The 24,370-nt window shown below is 40.8% G+C and overlaps 2 protein-coding genes and 2 pseudogenes across 2 annotated transcripts; 3 read left to right on the top strand and 1 right to left on the bottom strand.

The window, feature by feature from the left end:
* Positions 1 to 4,574: 4,574 nt before the first annotated feature.
* Positions 4,575 to 5,066, bottom strand: LOC106882238 (uncharacterized). The gene has a single exon (XM_014932843.1). The coding sequence runs from the start codon at positions 5,064 to 5,066 to the stop codon at positions 4,575 to 4,577; it is 492 nt and encodes a 163-aa protein (XP_014788329.1).
* A 12,450-nt stretch (positions 5,067 to 17,516) lies between these two features.
* LOC149133233 (uncharacterized) lies at positions 17,517 to 18,368 on the top strand. Its single transcript, XM_089360598.1, has 2 exons — positions 17,517 to 18,005; positions 18,177 to 18,368. Exons 1-2 carry the CDS (start codon positions 17,517 to 17,519, stop codon positions 18,366 to 18,368), a joined length of 681 nt encoding a protein of 226 aa, XP_089216724.1.
* Positions 18,369 to 19,622: 1,254 nt separating this feature from the next.
* Positions 19,623 to 20,371, top strand: LOC149133232 (uncharacterized; annotated as a pseudogene).
* Positions 20,372 to 20,771: 400 nt separating this feature from the next.
* Positions 20,772 to 23,220, top strand: LOC149133231 (uncharacterized; annotated as a pseudogene).
* Positions 23,221 to 24,370: the final 1,150 nt, after the last annotated feature.

Below are 24,370 nucleotides of genomic sequence, written 5' to 3'. Positions count from 1 at the left end.
TCATCGTGGCTGGACGAAGCTGCTGAAGTGGTCGCTGGCTGCTGCTGCTGTCGTGTGGTACACGGAACAGTTCTCAAAGAGAAACTGGACCGAGACAAATTATTGGGTATGAGTTAAAGCTATTTATAACAAACTATGGGCTCACGAAGGCTTCAGAATTTTACTCTATCACGTGACCTTATTAGGGGCCGTGATTGGTCAGTTTGCGTTCTGGCGGGAAAGGTTCGAAGAAGTTGCCGATTCGAATAATGATCAGTCACGTGATGACAAGGTTAATGTTTTCCCCTACGTTCGCGTTTGTTTATATTTAAATGAGAAGAATGGCGATAGCAGTTTGTATCTAATGGCGGGAGGTAGTTTCACTACATATATATTCTTTGATAATAATAAGAAAATGTTAAAAACAGTTTAAGTACTAAAATACATGCTGTAAATCCTCGAGTATAGTCCGCCCTTGAGTATAATACGCAGTGGATTTTTAGGGGGCTGTACCTCTGAAAAACCTAAACTTTGTGTATAATATGCACCCCTTCTCTAACTTGAGTCAAGGAGGTCTATATAATGTCGTTGGTTTGTAAACATATATACGCTAACGTCCTTTATTATTATTGTATATATAACATAATGCAAACGTGTAACTTTCTTGTGCACTTTGTTGGCAGAAAGTAAAGAAATAACAGTAATAACGTCAGTGAAAAGTATATTAAGTAAATTGCCTTTACATATATCTATCACTATCAGTTACACAAGCAAAAGCAAAAACATTTATTCAAATCCTTCAAATTCAACGTCACTTTCAGCATCAAATAACTGTTCCATTTGTTCCTCTGTAAACATATCAGCATCATTGTAGTGTAAATCTCCGTCATCGTCAGATTCATAATCAACATCAGAAGATTCACTTTCATTTATTTCATCTTTCCATACAATGTCATCCTGAGTACTATCCAGTGCACACGATATACAACATTTGATAAAACTTTTCACAATAATCTAGGGATCAAGTTCATTCCATGCATACACGATCTATTTGCATATCAAAGTCAGGTCGGAAGCGCGAACCCTTCCACCTTTAACGAACGACTTTTATGATTCTTTTATGACTTCATTGCTTTCAGGCCGACATCACAAAATGCATCTGAATAAACATTGCCGGGCAGCAAATAGAGACTCGGACATTGCTTAGAAAATATTTTTCATTTTTAACCTCGTATATAGTACGCACTAGGGATTTTGACCTTTAAATTTTGGGGAAAAAATGCGGATTATACTCGAGGATTTACGGTATGCATATTCTTTGATAATAATAAGAAAATGTTTTAAACAGTTTAAAAGAGAGTATTCAACAAAAAGTGTTTGGTAGTATATACATACACCTAGAAGGAGATATATTTAAGAATTTACAAAAAGTTGGAGAGGAACTGACCTGTCTTTTTAACATGTTTTCTCTCTTGTGTGTAACTAGGGAATGTTTGTTATTTTAAGGGACAGTGTGGGAGGCTGGTTGGGGTGGGGGTTGGAGGAAGAGTAATGTAGAATTAAAAGGATTCTTTTGTTTCTTGGCTAGTCTGTCATGGTTCAGTGGTTTTGGGGAGTGGTCTTGGAGGTCAGAATGGTGTGAGTGTGTGTGTCTCTGTGCACATCTCTGTGTGTGTATATGCATGTGTTTGTGTTTGTGTACGTGAGAGTGTTGTGTGTCTCTGTCTGAGTATGTATGTATTGTTTTAATTGTCCTTGTGGTGTGTGTGTGCAACTGTATGTACGTGTGAGGGTGCATATGTATGTGTGCATCTGTGTGTGTGCATGCGTATGTTTGTGTGTTTTGTGTTGGTGGGGATGTTATGTGTGAGTACGTGAGTGTGTGTGTATGTGTGCGTGTGTGTCTCTGTCTGAGTATGTATGTATTGTTTTAATTGTCCTTGTGGCGTGTGTGTGTATGTGTGAGCAACCGTATGTGTGAGTGAGAGTGCATATGTATGTGTGCATTTGTGTGTGTGCGTGTGTATGTTTGTGTGTTTTGTGTTGGTGGGGATGTTATCTGTGTGTACGTGAGTGTGTGTATGTGTGTGTTATATTTATCAGGGGTTCTGTGTGTGTTGGGTTTATCTGGGTGGTGTGTATGTGTGTGCATGTGCGTTTTGTGTATGTTGGTACTGAGTATGCGTTTGTGTGTGTGTGCACATGTGTGTGTGTGCGCGCGCCGTAATTGTGAGTGATTAGTTTTGTTTGTATTGTTAGTGCAGTGTGTGTGTATACGTGTGGGTGTGTTTGTGTGAGTGCGTCTATGTTACTTGTATTTGTCGGGGAGGTGTGTCATTGTGTGTGTGCATGCTTGTGTGTATGTGTGTTTGTGAGTGTTTGTTGTGATTGTTGGGATTGTATTGTGTGTATATATATGTGTGTGTGTGTTTTTCTATTGAGTGTAAGTGTGTGTGTGATCTTTTACTGGGGAACGGGTGTATTGTGTTTCTCTGTGTGTGTATGTGTGTGTACATATGTGTGCATATATGTGTGTGAATGTGATTTGTAATTGTCAGGGTGGTGTGTAGGTGTGTGCATGTACATGTTTATGTATGTGTGTATGTGTGTGAGTTATGGTTGCTAGAATTGTATTGTATGTGTATATATGTATGTGTTTTTTCTTGGAATGTGTGTGGGCTTGTGCTCTAGTGTGGGGATATTGTGATTGTGCGTGTATGTATATGTATGTGTGTGTGTTTGCGTCGGAGGTTTGCATTGTATTTGTGTGTGTGTGATTTTGTACATGTGTATTTGTTTGGAGTGTGTATCTGGGGAGGGGGGAGTATGTTAGAGTATGTTGAGTTGTGGTCTGTATTTTTGAATAAGATTACTTTCCCTGTTTATTCGTGTTTGGTCAGTGGTGTTGTCCGGGCATTGGTATATTGGAAAAACTAGGAATTTGGGTGACTTGTTTTGTGCACAGAGATCTAAGTGCCCACTAAGTGGTATCTGTCTTGTGGTGGGATCCCTCAAATGTTGGCAGTGGACTGTCATTCTTTCTCTGAGGGCAAGGCTCGTTTGCCCTATGTAATCTTTGTGGCCCCCTTCACACCTTATGGCATAAAGAAAATTTTTTGATGCGAAGGTGAAGTTATTTTTTATGATAAAAGTGTGTCCCGACTGGAATTTGTATGTTGTTCCTTCAATGAGGTTGATGCAAGTCCTGCAGTTGGAACGACCACATTTTTTTTACAGTGGGTGGTGGGCTTGTGTTGGGTAATTTTGCATTGGTGAGTGGGTTTTTTAGGGATTTGGGTTGTCTTTTGCTTTTTATTATTTTATGGGTTGCAAGTACTTTTTTTTAGATGTGGTCTTGATTTAGCAGTGGGATGTTCTTGTATATAATTGTGTAAGCTTCTGCATTTCTTGGATTGTGTGTTGAGAGATATGGGACACTATTTAATGTGCTGTGAGTGTGTTTCGGTTTTCGCAAGTCTTGGGTAGCAATTGTCTTAGCCCGTTCTATTCCATTGTCAACTAATGATGCTGGGCAATGTCTTTCGAGAAGAATTGCCTTTAGTTCTTGGAGTATTTTATTTTATGTTCTATAATTTGAAACAATTGTACAGATTCTTCTTGCTAGGTTGAAGGGAATGTTTGTCTTCATGTGCTTTGGGTGATTGGAGGTGAACAGAAGGTATTGTCTGGAATCAGTTGGTTTGTAGTGGATATCAGTTTCAATGTTGGTGCCTTTTTTTATAGTGAGAATGTCAAGAAAAGGAAGTTGGTCTTGACTATATTCCAGTGTAAATTGGATATGGTTGTTGACACTGCTGATTAAGTTTTTGAAATCAATGATTTGGTCGAGTGTGTGTGACCATAGGATGAGGCAATCATCCAAGTAGCGTTTCCAATTCTCCAACAGGTATTTGTAGAAAGACAGGCTGTATTTAGTTTTGGATTCTTCATAGTTTTGTAATTCTAGGTAGGCCATCACCAGGCTTGCATAAGTAGGGGCAACTTTAGTACCCATTGCAGTCCCTGATACCTGTCTGTAGGTGTTATTATAAAAATTCAAAAAGTTGTTTTGGAGGATAAACTTAAGGCCCTCGATGATGAATTCTTTTTTTTATTCTTTCTGGGACCTCATTGGGGTATTTTTTTAGCCAGAATTTAATGGCTTCCAGTCCATATTGATGTGGGGTCGTTGTGTAAAGGTTTATTACATCAAAGGAGACAATGAAAATGTCTTTATTGGTATGTTTGGGGAGATGATTTAGTAGGTCCAGATCATCTCTTACAATACTTGGTATGTGTTTAAGTATTGGTTTCAAGAGGATATCGATAAAGTTACTTAATCTGTGTGTTTCACAGTTTGGGTCTGCCACAATTGGTCTCAGTTTGAGATCAGTAGGATGTGGTACAGTGATGCAGGTTGAAGTGGACTTTTTGCAAGCTTCGGTAATAATTTTGCTCTTGTGGATTTTTGGAAGCCCATAGAGGATGCTGGTTTTACAATTAAAGTTTGCTAGGTAGTTGCATTCCTTTGCTATTAAGTTATTTCGATGTTGGCAAATGAGTGTGTTTAATTTGGTCATTGTTTTTTATTGTTTTCATAGTGGGTAGTCTTGTAAGAGGTGAGATACAGAGTCTTTGTATTGTTCTGTATCCATAATGACGACAATATTACCCTTATCTGCTTCCTTGATTGTGATGTAATGATTGTTTCGTAACTCATAGATGATTTCCCACTCCCTTTTACTGGTGTTGGGTTTGGGTTTAGGTTGTGGAAGTTCACTATAAGGGAAGTTTGAAATGTAGTCATAAAATTTGTCCAAAGTTTTGTTTCTACTTTTTATGGGATTATAATTGCTCTTGTTACGAACCATTGATTCGTTACTATTGATTTCTTTGTCAAAATATTCCTCTGCGAGGCGTAATTTTCTGCAAAATTGTGAGACATCATCCTGTTTTTCACTCAGGTTGGGGTATTGTGGAGTTGGAGTGAATTTTAGTCCTTTTGAAAGGATTTTGATTTGTTGGTTCGACAGGTTTAGGTTTGAGAGATTCACTATTTTTGGTTTTTCAGGGTTGGTGTGTACCATCTGGTGTCGTGGATTCTGTTGCCCTGGCCTAAAAAATGATTTCTGGGGGTTCTTCTGCTTGCGGTATTTTGGTATGTGTTGATCTTTCCCTCATTGATGTGTTGCCTACTAAAGGGGTTTTGGTTATTCCGGGGTCTGGGTTGTTGGTGTGGCCTACTGGAGGAGTTTTGGTTATTTCAGGGTCTGGGTTGTTCGTACTGGTGTAATTTTGGTTCCTTAGAGTGGGTTAAAACCTACAATCTTGGTTTAGAGATGAATTCCTATATGACGGATGGAATCTTCGAGTTTGGAACGGTTTGGGTTGGAATCTACAATCGTAGTTTGGAGGTGAATTCCTGTGTGATAGGTGGAATCTTTGATTTTGGAACGGTTCTTGTGTGGGCTGGGATCTACAGTGTCTGGTAAAGTTTTGTCTTGGGATGGTGGATACCTGGGTTCTTTTGATAGGGTTGTAGTGCTGTCTGAAAGTTCTGTTATTGTTGTTGTCAAAGTTAGGAGTGGTGCATGTTTTATGTTTTCTTTGTTGTTGGTGAGGTGTGTGAGTTATAGTTGTTTTTTTTAAAGTGTTAGTTGCTTGTAAGGTGTTCGTTTTTAAACTCCGTTTTGTAATTGGCGAACCAGGTGTTTTCTCCTTTCGGTGGAGGGATGTTAGTTCTTCATCCTCAGTTTTTTCTCCAGAGTTTGGTGGGTTCATCAAAGAGTGCACCTTCATGGCATTTTGACATTTCAGTTTGCATTTCGTTGTCAAGTGCCTTGAATTTTTCTTTGCTGGAATTGGCTCTTAGCTGTAACAGTTCTATTTCTGTTTTGAATTTTTCGAAAGCCAATTTCTCCTCGAGTTTTTGTTGATTTTCTAGTTCATTTTGGATGGGTTTTATTTTCAGTTTTTTGGGTTCCTACCCAAAAATTGGGGTGGAGTTATGCCGCTTTTCATAAATGTCTGCTTTGTTATTATTTTTTATGTAGTTCCAGAAAGCAATTTGCGTGCTGTAAGACATTTTTTCCAGCTGTTGTTAAGAGTGTTTTTAATTGAGCTTGTAGTGTGTTCCTGCTTTTTAATTGAGTCTGTAGTGTGTTCCTGCTTTTGAAGTATTGTTGTCTCTATAGATTTGATTAGATTTTGTAATGTTGGGATAATGTCACCAGTTTGATTAACTGTTTTAGCCGCCAGGAGTTCATTTAGGTATAAATGTGATTGCTTGACTTTGTTAGTTAGGGTTGAGAGTTTGGAGGAGATTTCCTGTAATTCTTTTAGGACGCTTTGGTTCAATAAGTTATCTGTTTGTTGTGATTTAGGTGGCGTTTTCGGGACTCGTATGGTGTTTGTATATAACAAAGTAAAGATGTAAGATACCGCATGAGTGGAAATATATATGAAAGAAGGTTTGAAAATGCAATTTTAAAGATATTTATTCACTTGACCGGTTTCACTTTTTTAGAAAAAGATTATCAAAATTAAAATATAAAGCTTTGTATAAACTTTGTTATGTTAAAAAATGGTTATCACAAAAGTATCAAAATACAGTTATACAGTCTGATAAGAATGATAAGAATATGTTAAAAACAGTTTACAAGAAAGTATTCAAGAAAGGGAATACAATAAATATTTTGAGTTCAATAAAAATCATGTTTGTTTGGTAGATATATTTAAGAATTTACAAAAAAATTGGAGAGGAATACCTGACCTGTCTGTCTAACATTTTCTGTCTTGTGTGTAGCTAAGGAATGTTTGCTATTTTAAAGGATACTGTAGGAGGCTGGTTGGGAGAGAAGGAAGAGCAATGTGGAGTCAAAAGGTTTTTTTTGTTTCTGGGATAGTCTGTCATAGTTCAGTGGTTTTGGGGAGTGGTCTTAGAGGTCAAAATTGTGTGAGTGTGTGTGTGTGTATATATATATATATATATATATATGTACTTGTGTTTGTGTGTGTGGGCCGTTTTTGATTGGTCCCAGAGCTTAGTGTTGTGTGTGTACATGGGTCTGTTTATGTGTGTTTTATATTTGGCAGGATGGTGTGTGTACGTGTGTGCGCATTTGTGTGTACGTGTATGTGTATGCGTGTGATTTGTATTTGTCAGGGTGTTGTGTGTGCGCATGTGTGTGTATTTATTAGAACCTCTGATAAATACAAAACACTCACACACACATACACACCCACACATACCTACACATACATGTGCACCCTCATACACACATACAGTTGCTCACATACACACACACACACCACCAGGATAATTATAACAACACAAACATACTCAGACAGAGACACACACTGATGCACACATACACACACATCTCCCTGGGTCTACCTCTTCCACAGGTTCCCTCCACTGTTAGGGTGTGACATTTCTGCATGCAACTGTCCTCATCTATATGCAACACATGACCATACCAGTGCAGTCGTCTCTCTGCACACCACATCTGACGCTTCTTATATCCAACTTTTCTCTCAGGGCACTTACACTCCGTCGTGTATGCACACTGACATTACACATCCAGCGGATCATACTAGCTTCATTTCTTTCAAGCCTACGCATGTCTTCAGCAGTCATGGTCCATCTTTCACTGCCGCGTAGCATGGCTGTTCACACACATGCATCGTACAGTCTACCTTTCACTCTGAACAAGAAGCCCTTTGTTACCAGCAGAGGTAGGAGCTCTCTGAACTTTGCCCAGGATATTCATATTCTAGTAGCTATGCTCTCAGAGCATCCACCACCTGCTACTGACTTGGTTATCTAGGTCAGGGGTTTTCAAACTTTTTGACTTGCGGACCCCTTTATATTTCAGGCTTTACCTTAGGGACCCCCTTATAAATGCTTATGAAATTTATACATAAATATTTGCTTAAAATAACATATAGTTTTACATTTATTTATTTAACAGTATTTAACAAATAGGTTTATTGTCAATTAAAAGATTTCGATTAAAAAACATATATAAAATCAAATTGCCCATAAAAAGTATTTGCTGTCTACGGACCCCCTGTCTTGTCCTTGCGGACCCCCTGTGGTCCGCGGACCACAGTTTGAAAACCCCTGATCTAGGTAACAGAAGCTATCAACTATTTCTAGTTTTTTTCCCCTGGCATGTAATGGAATCTGTTTTCTGCACATTTTCAGTGTTTATTGCCCCTGTGCATCTGCCACACACAAAAACTATTTTCCAGGTTAACCTTCCTTTGATATTATTGCACCTCTTATGTGTCCATAGCTTACACTAGGTACATCGTATGGAGTTTCTACTCACATCTTTTCTACAGATCGAGCAGGGTCACCTACCTGAAGGGGTTTGTGATTTGACAACCTTTCTACTTACTAAGACTTTGGATTTTGCTAGGTTAAACCTAAGGCCCTTCAATTCTAGACCTTGCTTCCACACCCTAAACTTTGTTTCCAGTTCTGGCAGTGACTCAGCTATTAGAGCAATGTCATCAGCATAGAGGAGCTCCCAGGGGCAGCCTCTCTTGAATTCCGATCACCTATTCATCTACCAGTTTGGTCTACACACTAGTCAAATTGACTACATTCTCATCAGGAAATGAGAAAGATGGCTACCTATAAACACCAAAACTTTCTCAGGAGAAGAATGCACCTCACAACATAGGTTAGTAGTTAGCAACTTCAGGATCAGGGCTAAATGGCTGCCCAGAAGACGACCAGCATGGAAAAGAAGGGTCTGGAAGCTTAAGGATCCCCTGAATGGATAGAAGATTTAGAGATGTATTACTTAAAGCTTTTGACAAAAAAGAGGAGGATATAGCATCACATAATGTGGAAGACAACTGGAGGTTCCTACAGGACATGTTGATGACTACTGATCAGATTTGTGGCTAATGCAAAGTCCCCGCTCGACCTAAGGTAACATGGTGGCGGAACAATGTAGTTGACAGTGCCATTAGGGAATAGAAACAGGCATGGAAGCACATTGAATATCAAAAAATAAAGGCTTTTTTTATGAAAAGTAGCGATAAATAAATACAATTAGATGAACTGAGGCAGAATTAAAAGGAATTAAATTCATTAATTTGAATTGTTACAGAGACTCACAGTCAAACCGGTCTCGTCATTACTGTTCACTGGCTTTGAATGCGCACTGATTATCAAACTGTGTCAGTAGACCCGACACCATTTGATAATCAGTGCGCATTCAAAGCCAGTGAACAGTAATGACGAGACCGGTTTGACTGTGAGTCTCTGTAACAATTCAAATTAATGAATTTAATTCCTTTTAATTCTGCCTCAGTTCATCTAATTGTATTTATTTATCGCTACTTTTCATAAAAAAAGGCCTTTATTTTTTAGATATTCAATGTGCACTTTTGTTTTTTTTTCTTCTTACTTTCCCCATATATATATATATATATATATATATATATATATATATATATATATATATATATATACACATACATACATACATACATATATGTTCTCAGTAAAAATTCAGCGACACAACATCCCAGAGCCAAGCATTGGAACCCACTAGACTATGCCATCACAAGACAATGTGATCTTAAAGATGTTCTGATCACTTGTTCTATGCTGTCTGCTGACGACTGTTGGACCGACCACCATCTGGTTGTCAATGGGATAAGATGGACTCTGAAGAAGAAGACATTCCCCCCAAGATCAAATCCACCTTCCCGGAGGAAGTACGGCACCACTGCCCTTCGAGACCTCCAGAAGGTCCGTCTTTTTCAAGAGTCTGTCAAAAAGCAGTTGAATGAAACCCCCCCCCCCCCCCCCCCATGTTACAGCTTTGATCCCAATGCGGAGTGGGCCACGCTCAAGAACATCATCACCAAATCTGCGAGAGAGAACATCGGTTTCTAAAAGCGATCCTGTGCAGACTGGTTCGACTCAAACAGTCTTGAAATGTCCACCCTGATTGATGCCAAGCGATCGGCACTCATTGAACATCTGAACAACCCCTCATGTTCCACGAAACTCATCATATTCAAGGAAGCCAAGTCACTCTGCCAAAGAAGGATTCGCGAGATCGAAAATCAATTGTGGCAAGCCAAAACTGTCCAACTTCAATCCTTTGCTGACAGCCGTGACATGAGGAACATTTTTTCTGGAACCAAGGAAATCTACGGTCCCCAAAGTTCATCAACATCCCAGCTGAAAACAGCAGACAAATCAACTGTGATCACTGAGAAGGATGGGATTCTTCATCGCTGGAAAGAACACTCCATATCGAATTCATGACTGCTTTCAATCAAATGAAACCTAATAAAGCTCCCGGACCTGACAATATTCCTTTTGAACTCCTCAGAGCGGGTGGACCTGCTCTTCGGGCAAGACTCTTCATGCTGATTCTGCAAATCTGGGAGAAGAAACAGATTCCTCAAGATCTCAGAGATGCAGTCATTGTCACCATCTTCAAGAAAGGGGATAGGAGCCTTTGTGGTAACTATCGTGGCATCTCTCTGCTTTCAATCGCAAGCAAGATCATCGCTCGAATCTTGTTACAATGTCTCCAAGTAGTAGCTGAGTCAGTCTTTCTTGAGTCACAGTGTGGTTTCAGAAAATCAAGAGGTACCATCGACATGATCTTTTGTGCACGTCAGATCCAGAAGAAGAGCCGGGAGCAGCAGAAACCTGTCTTTTTCATCTTCTACGACTTGGAAAAAGCTTTCGACAGTGTCCCAAGAGCAGTCATGTGGGATATCCTGCATCGTTATGGTTGTCCTGGAGGCTTCATTTCGCTGATCAAGGGTTTCCATGATGACATGAGGGGAAGAGTCCTTTATCAGACTGACATCTCTGAAGAATTCAAGATCACCTGTGGCCTGAAGCAGGGATGTGTTCTTGCTCCAACCTTGTTTTCTCTCTACATCACTGCCATGCTCTCTGAAATTCCATCAGACGGCCCCGGAGTGGAACTCAGATGTAGATTTGATGGTGGACTTTTCAACATCTCACATTTCCGATCAAGACGTCACTGTCGAGAGCACAAGATCACTGAGATTCAATACGCTGATGATAACGCAGCCCCAGCTTCAACTGTATAAGACTTCTAAACCTCAACAAACAACTTCAGCAGAGCTTATCAAATCTTCGGCCTGAAAGTGAACATCACCAAAGCCAAAGTGCTTGCTCGACCAGCTCCTCGTACCAACCTTGACAACCCCAACATCACCATCAATAACCAAATCAATTGAAGTCGTCGAGGATTTCTGCTATCTTAGATGTTTTCTGTCACCCACTGCAGGATCTGGTAAGGATATCGAACATCGCATCCAATCAGATCATGCCTCTTTTGGTCGTCTCAAAACCAGGGTATTTTGCAACGAGGATCTGACATTCAAAACGAAGCTCATGGTCTATCGGGCTGTTGTCATATCAACTCTGCTGTACGGGTGTGAAACCTGGACTGTTTACCGTAAGGACATGAAGAAACTAGAGCGCTTCCATCAATCCAAACTTCGCTCTATCCTGAACATCAACTGGGAAGATCGCATCACCAACAACTCTGTGCGTGAAAGATCAGGTATCCTGAGCATATACACACATATGTATATATGTATATGTATATATGTATATATGTATATACGTATATGTATATAGGCATATATATGTATATATGTATATATATGTATATATGTATACATGTATATAAATGTATGTATATATATGTATATGTGTATATATATATATGTATGTATATGTATATATGTATATATATTTATGTATATATGTATGTATATATGTATGTATATGTATATATGTATATATATTTATATATGTATATATATATATGTATATATATATATATGTATATATATATATATATATATATATATATATATATACTATTTGAAAATAATATGTATTCTTGTTTTTATACTATTCATTTGGTTCTTTATAGATTATTTTAATAGATAACTTATTTAACACTATATTATTTAGGAGTTATAGTTTCATTTCAACATAATATTAGAACTTCGATTGGAATAGTGTTGATATATTTTCGATTATTTTTGATTAATATTATTTGATTAATTATTAATCTTTATAGTTTATAATATCGTTAAAGGTTTTTTTTAAATCAAAACTTTGTATATATATATAAAGTTTAACCTTTTATTCTTAATAATTTTTTCTTTCCTAATTTTTTCATTCATAATTTTTTCCATTCATAATTTTTTCATTCATATTTTTTATTATTACGTTTGTAGAAATAAATAATCTTGTATTTTTCTATTATTCAATTGATCTTTAATCATAATTAAATAAACGTCTTTAGCTTTAAATAGTATAGCTTTAACTATTACACCGGTTAAATATGTACTAATTTTATCTTCATTATTATTTTAAACTTAAACTTCGTTCAACTTGTATTTAAAACAATGATAATTTAAAACAATGATAATTTAGGTAAGATGTTTTTTGTATATAATATACATGTTATTATTATGGATGAAGGGATGATTATTGAATGGTTATTATTTTGATATTATGATATTTTTTAAATAATTTTTCTATCTTTATATAATAAGTATATCATATTAATTCATTTGGTACTTATTGTTGGTTGAGATATATATCTAATTATTGTTCTACTTACGATCTGACGAGTAGCTATATTTTTGAATAGAACTTATTTTAGATAATTTCAATTGATTTTAATCGATTTAAATTTCTTTTCTATTTGAAAATTGGTTATGAAACACGTGTAATCTTTTTATTATATTTATCTTATGATATTTACTTTACTTTATATTATACTCATTTATTGTGCTTTTAATTATTAATTTTTCTATATGTGATAGTGGATTTTCATCGATGAGTTCTTGAAAATTGGTTATTTTCCCTAAAACTATATATATTTTATATATACTTTATCTATAAGGCTCAATTTAATTTTTTATAAATTGATTTTAATTGAGTTTTTTACCTGTAATTTTGGATTTTGTCCCTAATAATATTATTATATATATATATATATATATAAATATATATATATATATATATATATATATATATATATATATATATATATATATATATATATATGTATGTATATGTATATATGTACATATGCATGTATATATGTACATATATACATATACATGGTGGTTGTCTACTCCTTAAACAGAGTTTGACCACCTCCTGCACCTACACCTTAGCCCTTTCATGGCGTCTGATGTGGCTTTTTAAACCAGACAGTGTTTTGAAAAAACACCCACACAGATTGCACCTCTGATTTGCCCTACCAATACCTGCAAGTAAGTTCTGCTCATTGTGGATCCTAACATGTCTTTTAAGACCCCCATTGGATTTGCAAACCCTCTGGCACACACCACATTCAAACGTGTGCACAGACATATAATCAGAATAGCTGGGTGAGGTTTGTTTTCCATGGGTTCGCATGTGAGATTTGAGGCCAGCCAAGGACAGACATGGTCTGTCACAGACTGTGCACACAAAAAGGTCCTTGTCATTCACCTTCTCAGTCTTCACCTTTTTCCTTAAATGTCTCTTGAGCCCTGCTTGCATCATCCTGGCCTCTTCAAATGCTTTCACTCCACTCCACACCCTTGTTCGCTATCCAACTCGATCTGAAGCGAGGACTTCTATATCTTTTGGAGCCATTCCAATTGACTTCATAGCAGTCCTTATGCCATCCTTAAACCTTTTTTTAGGTTTATGCCGATAACGTTTCCCCTCTGCCAGCTCACCATAAAACAGCTGTTTCGGCATGCGTTCATCTGCCATTCGAACAATATGGCCACACCATCTCAATTGGTTCCTCAAAATCATGGCTTTAATTGAGGGGATGCCTGCAGATGCAAGGATATCTGAAAATACATATACATACATACATACATACATATATATATATATATATATATATATATATATATATATATATATATATATGAAGAAACAAAAATTCAATAGGTTATAGCAGTACGTACGTTTCGTACAAACTTCATTTATTTATGTAGTGAGAACACAACATAAAATGTGCAATGAAAATGTACTCCTCAGCTGCATAATGGAATTTCATTTTAGAAAATCATTTTGTAGATGTGTACAAAAACAAGAGTAGGAGAAGAAGAAAATACCATCTTAACTGGGCTGCCAATCAACAGTCTAGTGAATCAAACAAGAATTTAATTTCTATATATTCTAATTGGTGTTCTCACTACATAAATAAATGAAGTTTGTCCGAAACGTACGTACTGCTATAACCTATTGAATTTTTGTTGCTTTTCTTCAAATTTTATTCACCAAATCTCTTGGTTTTGCTTTTGGTTTTTACCCTACCAAATTCTGGTGCCTCAAACATTTTAAGTACCACATTTAATCTTTTGATTAAATCTATATTATGTATATATATATATATATATATATATATATATATATATATATATATATATATATATATATATATATATATATGTACATACATGTACAACATGTAACCCAGTACAACCTGTTGCATGGTCAGGCCGTCGGCGACTAAACCGGCAATCCCAACAAGTTACCTTGGTGAGGAGGGTGTTTATTGGACACCCTGTGGGATGAAAAACAAAACCCGTCAAAGGGCAGAGGAACTCTTGCAAGTCAACGGCCATCCAATATGTGTGTAGTTATGTACTTACTCTATATCCCCACTTTTTTCTCACTAATTTTAGATATTGTAAATTTTTACAGTTTGCTCATTAGATATATAAATTTTAAAAAAAGAAAAGAAAAAGGAGAAAAAAATGACATTTTATGTATATTTTTATAGTTTGCTCATATTTCATGTAAATTTTTATAGTTTGCTCATTATATAGATATTTTTTCATGTATTCCTTATCGCCATATCGTATGTTTTATGTATATAGTGTATATCAACTTTTTTTTTCCAGCTTAAGACTGTTTTTAAAATTTTTTTATCCAGCTTAATGCTGTTTTTTGCGCGGGGTCATAGAAATAATCGGACTGAATACCCGATCACGCGGTTAAACCATTGGGAGTGAAGGACCCCTAGCCCTTGTTAGGGCATCCTTCTAGGAGAAGGCAACTCAGGCAACTGGGATAACTCCGACATAAAACCTGCGGCTCAGTGGTTACCGATGATGTTGAATTGTTCTTCTTTTCGGGTTATGACTACTGTTGCTTAGTGAGTGGGATTGACTCAGTGCACAGCCTTTCGTCACTTAAAAAAAAAATCTTCTTGCACAGGCACTGCACGATAACCACATAGATTGATTGATTAATCAATTAACTAATTGATTATCGTTGATAGTGCTGTGAGTCTCAACCGAATGGCTGGCTGTAACCTTAAAAAGCAAACAATCAATGATGTACCGAAACAGTATAAAAATAAATGGCAGTAAGGACTCTGGAACCACATCAGATGAAAGAGTCTGGCCCGGCAGGGTATCCAGAGCATCACAGTCTGAACCCGGCCGTCATCATGCTACTGTGATAGAACCAAATAAAATACTGAATATTGGCTGTTGGAATGTACGGACACTGCTTGACCGCAAATCCTCAGAATGTCCTGAATGCAGGACTGCTCTTATTGCGAAGGAGCTTCGACGCTATGATCTTGATATCGTTGCTTTGTCTGAGACGAGACTGGCTGGAGATGGTCATCTTACAGAATCGTGTGGAAGATATACATTCTTTTGGAAAGGGAGAGATGAAGAGATTAGAGGAGAGGCTGGAGTGGCATTTTCTGTTAAGACTACTCTTGTGGACATGTTGGAAGAATTCCCAGTCGGGATTAATGAGCGTATTATGTCCGTGAGAATTCCTTTGGTTAAAGGAAATTATGTGACCTTGGTGAGTGTGTATGCTCCAACTATGTGCTCTACTAATGACGAAAAAGTTTCTTTCTACCATGCTTTGAAGGGCATTATAAGAAACATCCCTAGAGCAGACAAAGTCATCGTACTGGGTGACTTTAATGCTAGAGTGGGTAGGGATTTTAACACATGGACATTAATTGGAAAGCATGGGGTGGGAAAGTGTAATAGTAATGGTATGCTTCTGCTGCAGATGTGCGAGGAGCTGTGTCTGTGTGTTACCAATACCATGTTTCAGCAAAAGAATAAGTTTAAGACCACATGGATGCACCCTGCATCTAACGAATGGCATATTCTGGATTACATCCTTGTTAGGATGCGTGACAGACGTGATGTGCGGTGTGTTCGTGTTCTTCATGGAGCTGAGTGTTGGACTGACCACCGCCTGGTACGTGTAAAAGTGAAATTAATCACCAAACGTAAAATCCGGGCTGCAGGTATTACCCTGCATAAAAGACTGAATGTTGCTCGTCTTAGTTGTAATGGCGTGAAGAGAACTTTACGAGAGGAAATGATTGTTGCAGATTTTGGGGAAGATTGGTCGACCCTCAAAAAGTCAGTTTATGATATAGGCAGGAAAGTTCTGGGATTGATACAAAGAAAGCATCAAGATTGGTTTAAAGAAAATGATGAACATATAGATGATTTATTGGCTGTTAAAAGACGTACTTTGTCACGCTATTTGTCAGCAAAACCACAGGAGAGAGATGTATTGCATAGGGAACTCAAGGATGTGAAATCACGTGTGAGGCGGAGGCTCTCTCAAATGAGGGATACCTGGTGGAGTAAGAAGGCTGATGAGATACAGGCGGCATCGGATTCCAATGACACATTATGTTATATGGTCTCTTGCGAGAGGTTTATGGACCGACTTCTCTGATGACACCACTTCGAAGGAGGGATGGTAAAGAACTTCTTCGTGATTCACAAAAAATTCTGCAAAATTCTGGCAAGAACACTTTGATGAACTCTTGAATCAGCAGTCTATAGTTAGTGAGAATGTTCTCAATCGCATCCCTGAATTACCTATGAGGGCAGCTCTTGCAGAGCCACCTATGTTGGAAGAAGTCGCGGTGGCTGTCTCAAGGATAAATAATGGGAGGTCTCCGGGTATGGATGGCATTCATGCAGAGTTGTTGCAGCATGGTGGTGAGAAACTTCAACAGAAACTTCACTCCTTCTTTGGCAGGATATGGGATAGTGAATCTGTACCTGAGGACTGGAGAGATACAGTAATGGTGGTCTTCTATAAGGGAAAGGGCAACAGGAATGATTGTGGTAAATACAGGGGAATATCATTGCTTTCTGTCGTAGGAAAGGTTTTATGCAGGGTACTTCTGGACCGTCTGCTGAAACACGTTGCAGATTGTGTTCTTCCAGAAAGTCAATCTGGTTTTCGTGTGGGACGCGGCACTGCTGATGTGATCTTCTCAGCGAGACAGCTTCAGGAAAAGTGTGTGGAATAGGGTCTCGATTTATATCAGGTTTTTGTCGATCTGTCAAAGGCCTTTGATACAGTTAATAGAAAAGCACTATGGAAAGTCCTCCAGAAACTTGGTTGTCCTGAAAAGTTCCTTGCTGTGGTTAGGTCTTTTCGTGAAGACATGAAGGGTAGGGTTAATGTTAGAGGTAAAATGTCGGAGCCCATCTCAATACGAAATGCAGTGAAGCAAGGGGATATTCTGGCACCGACTCTATTCGCCATATATTTTGCGATGGTTTTCTGTATTGCATTCAGAAATTGTAGATATGGTGTTTACATCCATTATCGAATCTCTGGCAACATATTTAATATCAGGCGCTTTGCTGCAAAAACAAAGGTATTTACCTCTATCATAAGAGACCTTTTTTATGCAGATGATTGTGATTTAGTAGCGCACACAGAGATTGATATGCAACACATTTTGAATGCATTCTCTGATGCTTGCACTGCCTTAGGAATGACAGTCAATCTCAAGAAAACTGTTGTCATGTACCAACCTGCCCCTGGTAAGCAGTATATTGAACCAAATATCTATGTGTATGGTAGAAGACTTGGTGTAGTCGATCAGTTTGTCTACCTGGGAAGCACTGTTAAAAGATATGGCAATTTGGACAATGAAATTCCATACAGAATTAGGAAAGCAAGTGATACTTTCGGAAGGCTAGAAAGATGTCTCTGGGGTCGGCGAGACATATGCAGGAAGACAAAGATAAAGGTGTACAAGGCGTGTGTACTCTCTTCTCTTCTTTATGCCTGCGAGACCTGGGTCACATATCGATACCACCTTAAACAACTGGAACGTTTCCATCAGATGTGTCTCAGACGGATATATGGCATTAAGTGGAAGGACCGCATCAGTGATCTTGAGATATTGGAAAGCTCTCGGTGTGAAAGTATAGAAGCTCTTGTGTTGAAGCAAAGGCTCAGATGGAGTAGTCATCTGGTCAGGGTGAAAGATTCAAGGATGCCAAAACAACTCTTTTATGGAGAGTTAGCTAAATGAGAACGACCTCCACATAGACCAAAAAAGAGATATAAAGACTTGCTGAAGGTTTCCTTGAGAGATGCCAACATCTCTCCTAACACATAGCTATTGACCGTGGCAGGTGGAGAAGGATTGTGCATGGGGGGACAACTATTTTTGAGAAATCACGAATTGCACATGAGAAATTGAGGAGGGATGTCAGGAAGGGCATTGTTGTTGCACTTCCAGATGGTAAGGGTCTTCCTATGACACTGACATGCAGTGTCTGTGCAAGACCGTGCCTCAGTAAAGCTGGGCTTATGAGTCATCTTCGTAGTCATAAAGCAAGACCGATGATTGACTACCAGGCCGCTGGTGATGATGCTACACACCATACTAATCATGTCTGTTGGGCATGTGGAAGGGAGTGTGATTCAGCAGGAGGACTTAAACGACACGCAAAGGTACATGGAGCCCAATTACAACAACAGCCAGCTATTGCCAGTAAAGGTTTTGGATGCCAAATCTGTGCAAGACATTGTAGATCTTTGGCTGGGCTAAAAAGTCACATTCGATCACAGCACCGATAAGTTAAGCTTCGTGCAATGGCCATACTCGATAACGAGGGGGCAGCCATCATACACACACACACACACACACACACACACACACACACACACACATATATGTATATATATATATATATATATATATATATATATATATATATATATATATATATATATATATATATATATATATGCATGTATGTATATACGTAAGTGGTAACAACGAAACCAGGTTTATGATTAATCTTTATATTTTGTATCTTTTCATTTGTCTTGCTCGCTTACGTTCTGGCGTTTGCTGAATTTTCTTGAGAGCAATCTTACTGGTCAGATCATAGGTTATATTCTTCTAGCATAATGGATGTCCACTTAGTGGTCATCTCTCTTCTATGTATGTGTGGTGTTATGGGCTGTGATGAGCTGTGTGTTGTGGTGGAGAGAGGTGAGGCAAACAGAAGTGAAGTCAGACCGGAAGGACCAGACCGGAAGGACCAGACCGGAAGGGTCAGACGGGAAGTCGGCGACACGCGGTCGAAGGCTAGCACGTGGGAGCAGTCAGAAAACAGAGAGGTTACGAGAAAGATGTGTTTTGATCAGGAGCGATTGTGTACTCCGCTGCGGTCGACAAGGTAAGGTCCAACGTTTCATTCTGTCCTTTTGCTTCTTGTTGTCTTTTTCCTCCATCACACCACAAGCTATTTCGGCCCATAAGAAAAAAAAAATTATGAGTGTAGTCCGGATTTCTAGTGATATCATTAAACCGTTTTGCGGCGACACGGACGTGGTCGCATGGCTAAAAAAGATGAAGCTGGTCGCGAAGCTCCAAGGGATAGGTGACTTGGCAAGCTTTCTACCACTGTACTTGGATGGTCCGGCGTTGGCGCTATTTTTAGAGATGGAAGAGAGGGACCAAGTTAGCGCGGAGAAAATAGAAATCCGCTTGATGGAGGCCTTCGCAGAAGTAATGTTTGAGGCGTACGCTCGCCTGGGGAGAGCGAAGTGGACTGGCGAACAGGTCGACGTGTTTGCCAACGAACTTAGGAGGTTGGCTAGACTGGCGGGGTACGAGGGAGAATCGCTGGATCGAACAGTAAAGTTGGCGTTTGTAACTGGGTTTCCTGACCACATGTCGGTCGAATTGCAGAAACTGCCAGACGTGAACGCCATGCCCATGGCGGATATAATAACGAGGGCTCGTATGTTAGTTTCGTGTTGTAGATCGACACCGTTGGCAGCAACGGCAACAGCAAAAGGTGGCCGACCAAGGAGTAGCGGAGAGGGGTCGAACAAGGAACGTTCAAAGGACAGTGTTTTCGGTGTCAGGGCCCGCACATGGTACGAGACTGTAAGTTACCCAAGCCTGAAGTCATTTGCTACCGTTGTCGAGAAACGAGACATATAGCCAGCGAATGTCTGCAGGGAAACGGTCTAAGGGAGACTACTGCGCCAGTGGTCATCCCTTCGGATCAATAAAGACGCATTTTTTCCTACCCGTTGTTGATGTGCTGGTGGATGGGAAGATGTCGCGTGCCCTCGTGGACACAGGTTGTACAACGACCCTGATGACTCCGGGAGTGGTAGAGACGTGGAGTGGAGAAAGCAGTGTGAGGGCAGTCGACGGAAGAGAGGTACGCTGTGAAGGCATTACTGACGTGCAGATTGAGGTGCAGGGAGCAAAGCTGACGCTGCAAGCAATTGTAGTTGGCCACTTGGTGGATGAGATTGACGTGGTGATTGGGATGGATGCAATCACCCGTTTAGGAGGTGTCACTGTCAACGAGGCCGGTGTGACTTTCGGGGTCGTGGGGAAACCGTGTATGGCGACGCCGTGCATTGGTGAGAACCACGAAGAAAACTATGCCGCGCACACTATTGAAGACCAGGATTTTCGTGCCGCCTTCGATGGCCAGAGGTGGACAGTGGAGTGGCACTGGAGGGGAGAGCCCCCGACGTTAAAAAATAAAGTGGGCTGCTACCAGCATACTTTGAAAGGAGATGCCAGAAGCGAGTTCGAGGGGGAGGTGCAGCGGTGGATTAAGGAGGGCATATTGATCCCTTGGGAAGAAGAAGGAGAGAGCGGAGTCCTGCCGCTGATGGCGGTGGTACAGCCCACGAAGCATAAGGTCAGACCAGTGCTTGACTTCCGAGAGCTGAATGACCACATATCATGTCATACGGGCGGCGAGGCCACAGATGTCTGCGGGGACACCTTGCGAGAATGGAGGCAGATGACAGGGGCCTCCACGATCGTCGATTTGAAGTCAGCATACCTGCAGGTGCATGTGGCTGAGAGACTGTGGAAGCATTAGCTTGTCAGGTATAAGGGCCGGACATACTGTTTGACCAGGCTGGGGTTTGGACTAAATTCAGCGCCAAAAATTATGGCAACAATTCTCAAGGCCATCCTGGGAAAGGTGGACAGAGTAAGAAGGGCCACCAATTCGTACATTGATGACATCCTTGTGGATGAAACCATAATGCCAGCAACGGAGGTCATAGGCCACCTGAAGAAGTTCGGACTGGTCGCCAAGCCACCAGAGGCCATGGAGGGAGGCGCTGCACTGGGCCTCAAGCTACGGAGAGACAAGGCCAGTGCGTTGGTGTTTCGGCGTGGGAACGAGATCCCTGAACTGGGCACCAGCGTGAGTAGACGGGAACTGTTCTCCGTGTGCGGGAAGCTGGTGGGACACTACCCGGTTGCAGGGTGGCTCCGGACAGCATGTAGCTTCATCAAGAGATGAGCCGAAGGAGCAAAGTGGAATGACAGAGTTGTGGAGAAAACGACCGACATGATGCAGGAAGTCTTGGTCAGAGTGAGAGCAGAGGATCCAGTGAGGGGCAGTTGGTATGTTCCCAAATCAAAGAGTGGGATCGTTTGGTGTGACGCCAGTAGCATCGCAATAGGGGTTGTCTTGGAAATGGGAGGCACCGTGGTGGAAGATGCAGCCTGGCTCAGGAAGATGGATGACTGCAACCATATCAATGTGGCGGAGTTGGCTGCCGTGCTGAAGGGGGTGAACCTGGCCTTGCAGTGGGGGCTGTGCACCATTGAAATTAGAACCGATTCGGCCACTGTGCTTGGTTGGGTGACGGCAGTCATCACCAATGAGCGGAGGGTGCGAACCAAAGGGGCCGTGGAGATGCTGGTAAAGCACCGATTGGGAATATTGCGTGAGCTAACCGCTGAGTTTGATCTGGAGCTGAGCGTAATTTTTGTGCCTTCCGAAAAGAACAGGGCAGACGTCCTAACCAGGGTAAAGCGAGCTTAGTTGCAGGTGCCAGAGGATGCGGAGCAGGCTGTGGCTGCAGTATGCTGTCTGAATGACTCGGAGTTGAGGAGACTGCATACCATGCATCACATGGGAGTGGACAGGACATTGTTCCTAGCCAGGAAAGTTGACTCCGAGGTAACGAGGCGGAGCGTGCAGAGAGTGGTTAGCAGCTGTGACAGGTGCCAGTCTATTGACCCTGCTCCGGGCGTACATGAGGCGGGAAGTATTCCAGTGGCCCACAACTGGAAACGACTGGCAGTGGACGTAACACACTACCGACAGGGGACGTACCTCTCAATGGTTGACTGCGGACCGGGGCGGATGGCCATATGGAGGGAGATGAAGACGGGGACTGCAGAGGAAATCGCAGGAGTATTAAATGGGATATTCCTGGAACGAGGCCCCGTGGATGAGCTACTACTGGATAATGGCACTGCATTTCGCTCGGAGGTGCTGAAAGAAATGCTTGACGGGTGGCAGGTCAGCCGCTTCTTCAGAGCGGCATACCGGCCAAGTGGAAATGGAGTGGTGGAAAGGCATCATCGTACCATCAAGACCATGGCAGAGAGGGGCCACATTTCGCCAATCGAGGCCGTATTTTGGTACAATATGTCGCCCAGGTCAGGACAGGCTGAGGAGTCGGTGCCACACAGGGCAATATTCAGGTACGAGTGGAGGCACCCGTGTATTGCATCAATGCGACTCCGGGGAGAAGAAGAGCACACCTTCATGCAGATCGGGGAAGAAGTTTGGGTAAAACCCCCAAATGCACGGTGCACATCACAATGGGGGAAAGGAACTATAACCTCCATCAATTCAAAGAACAACGTCTCAGTCGATGGTATGCCACGCCATGTTTTGGATGTGCGGAAGATTGTCAGTGCTTCAGAGGATGGAACCAGCTGCAGTGGGCAGGATGGTGAAGACAGCAGCAGTAGGCAAGATGATGAAGGCAGCGCGCCAGGAACTCAGGCCAGTCCCGGGGTCGCACAGCGACCACAGAGGGAGCGGTACCCCCCTCCCTGGTTGGCTGATTATGAAACCAATTAAGGTAGTTCGGGAGCGAGCAGTGAGTGGGAGAGCCGGTTGAATGATGTATAGATCAGGGGGGGCGTGTGGTGTTATGGGCTGTGATGAGCTGTGTGTTGTGGTGGAGAGAAGTGAGGCAAACAGAAGTGAAGCCAGACCGGAAGAGCCAGACCGGAAGGGTCAGACGGGAAGTCGGCGACACGCGGTCGAAGGCTAGCACGTGGGAGCAGTCAGAAAACAGAGAGGTTACGAGAAAGACGTGTTTTGATCAGGAGCGATTGTGTACTCCGCTGTAGTCGACAAGGTAAGGTCCAACGTTTCATTCTGTCCTTTTGCTTCTTCTTGTCTTTTTCCTCCATCACACCACAGTATGTAATATAGTTTTTCTGAATCTTCACATTTTTCAATATGCTAGGCCACTGGGTTTAAATTGATATTAATCAAATTAATATTCAAATTTTCACCCTTATTATTCAAATTTATATATGTATGTATATATCATCATCATCGTTTAACATCCACTTTCCATGCTAGCATGGGATGGACGATTTGACTGAGGTGCCACATGACCATACCAACGCAATCGTCTCTCTTGCACACCACAACTGATGCATCTTAGGTTCAACTTTTCTCTCAAGGTATTTAAACTCTGTCTAGTATGCTCACTGACATTACAGATCCATCGGAGAATACTGGCTTCAATCCTTGTGAGCCTATGCATGTCTTCAACAGTCACAGCCCATGTTTCACTGCCATGAAGCATGGCTGTTCGTATACATGCGTCATACAGTCTGCCTTTTACTCTGAGCGAGAGGCCCTTTGTCACCAGCAGAGGTAAGAGCTCTCTGAACTTTGCCCAGGCTATTCTTATTCTAGCAGCTACACTTTCAGCGCACCCTCCCCCACTCCTAACTTGGTCACCTAGATATCGGAAGCTATCAACCACTTCTAGTTTTTCTCCCTGGAATGTGGCAGAAGTTGTTTTCTGCACATTTACAGTGTTTATAGCTCCTGAACATCTGCTACATACAAAAACTAACTTCCTAGTTAACCTGCCTTTGATATTGCTGCACCTCTTATGTGTCCATAGCTTGCACTGGGTGCATCTTATAGAGTTTCTACCTACGCCTTTTCTACAGATCGAGCAGGGCCATCTACCTGAAGGTGTTTG

The sequence above is a fragment of the Octopus bimaculoides genome, chromosome 11 (genome assembly GCF_046866305.1).
Source record: "Octopus bimaculoides isolate indiv1 chromosome 11, ASM4686630v1, whole genome shotgun sequence".
NCBI lineage: Eukaryota > Metazoa > Mollusca > Cephalopoda > Octopoda > Octopodidae > Octopus > Octopus bimaculoides.
This window is presented reverse-complemented; position numbering and strand designations above follow the sequence as displayed.

Bases quoted from the DNA above. Each gene is read 5' to 3' on its own strand.
- LOC106882238 (XM_014932843.1), bottom strand. From the start codon at position 5,066: ATGGTACACACCAACCCTGAAAAACCAAAAATAGTGAATCTCTCAAAC.
- LOC149133233 (XM_089360598.1), top strand. From the start codon at position 17,517: ATGTCGGAGCCCATCTCAATACGAAATGCAGTGAAGCAAGGGGATATT. The intron at 18,006-18,176 runs GCAAGTGATACT...CGTTTCCATCAG, and splicing joins TTCCATACAGAATTAGGAAA to ATGTGTCTCAGACGGATATA.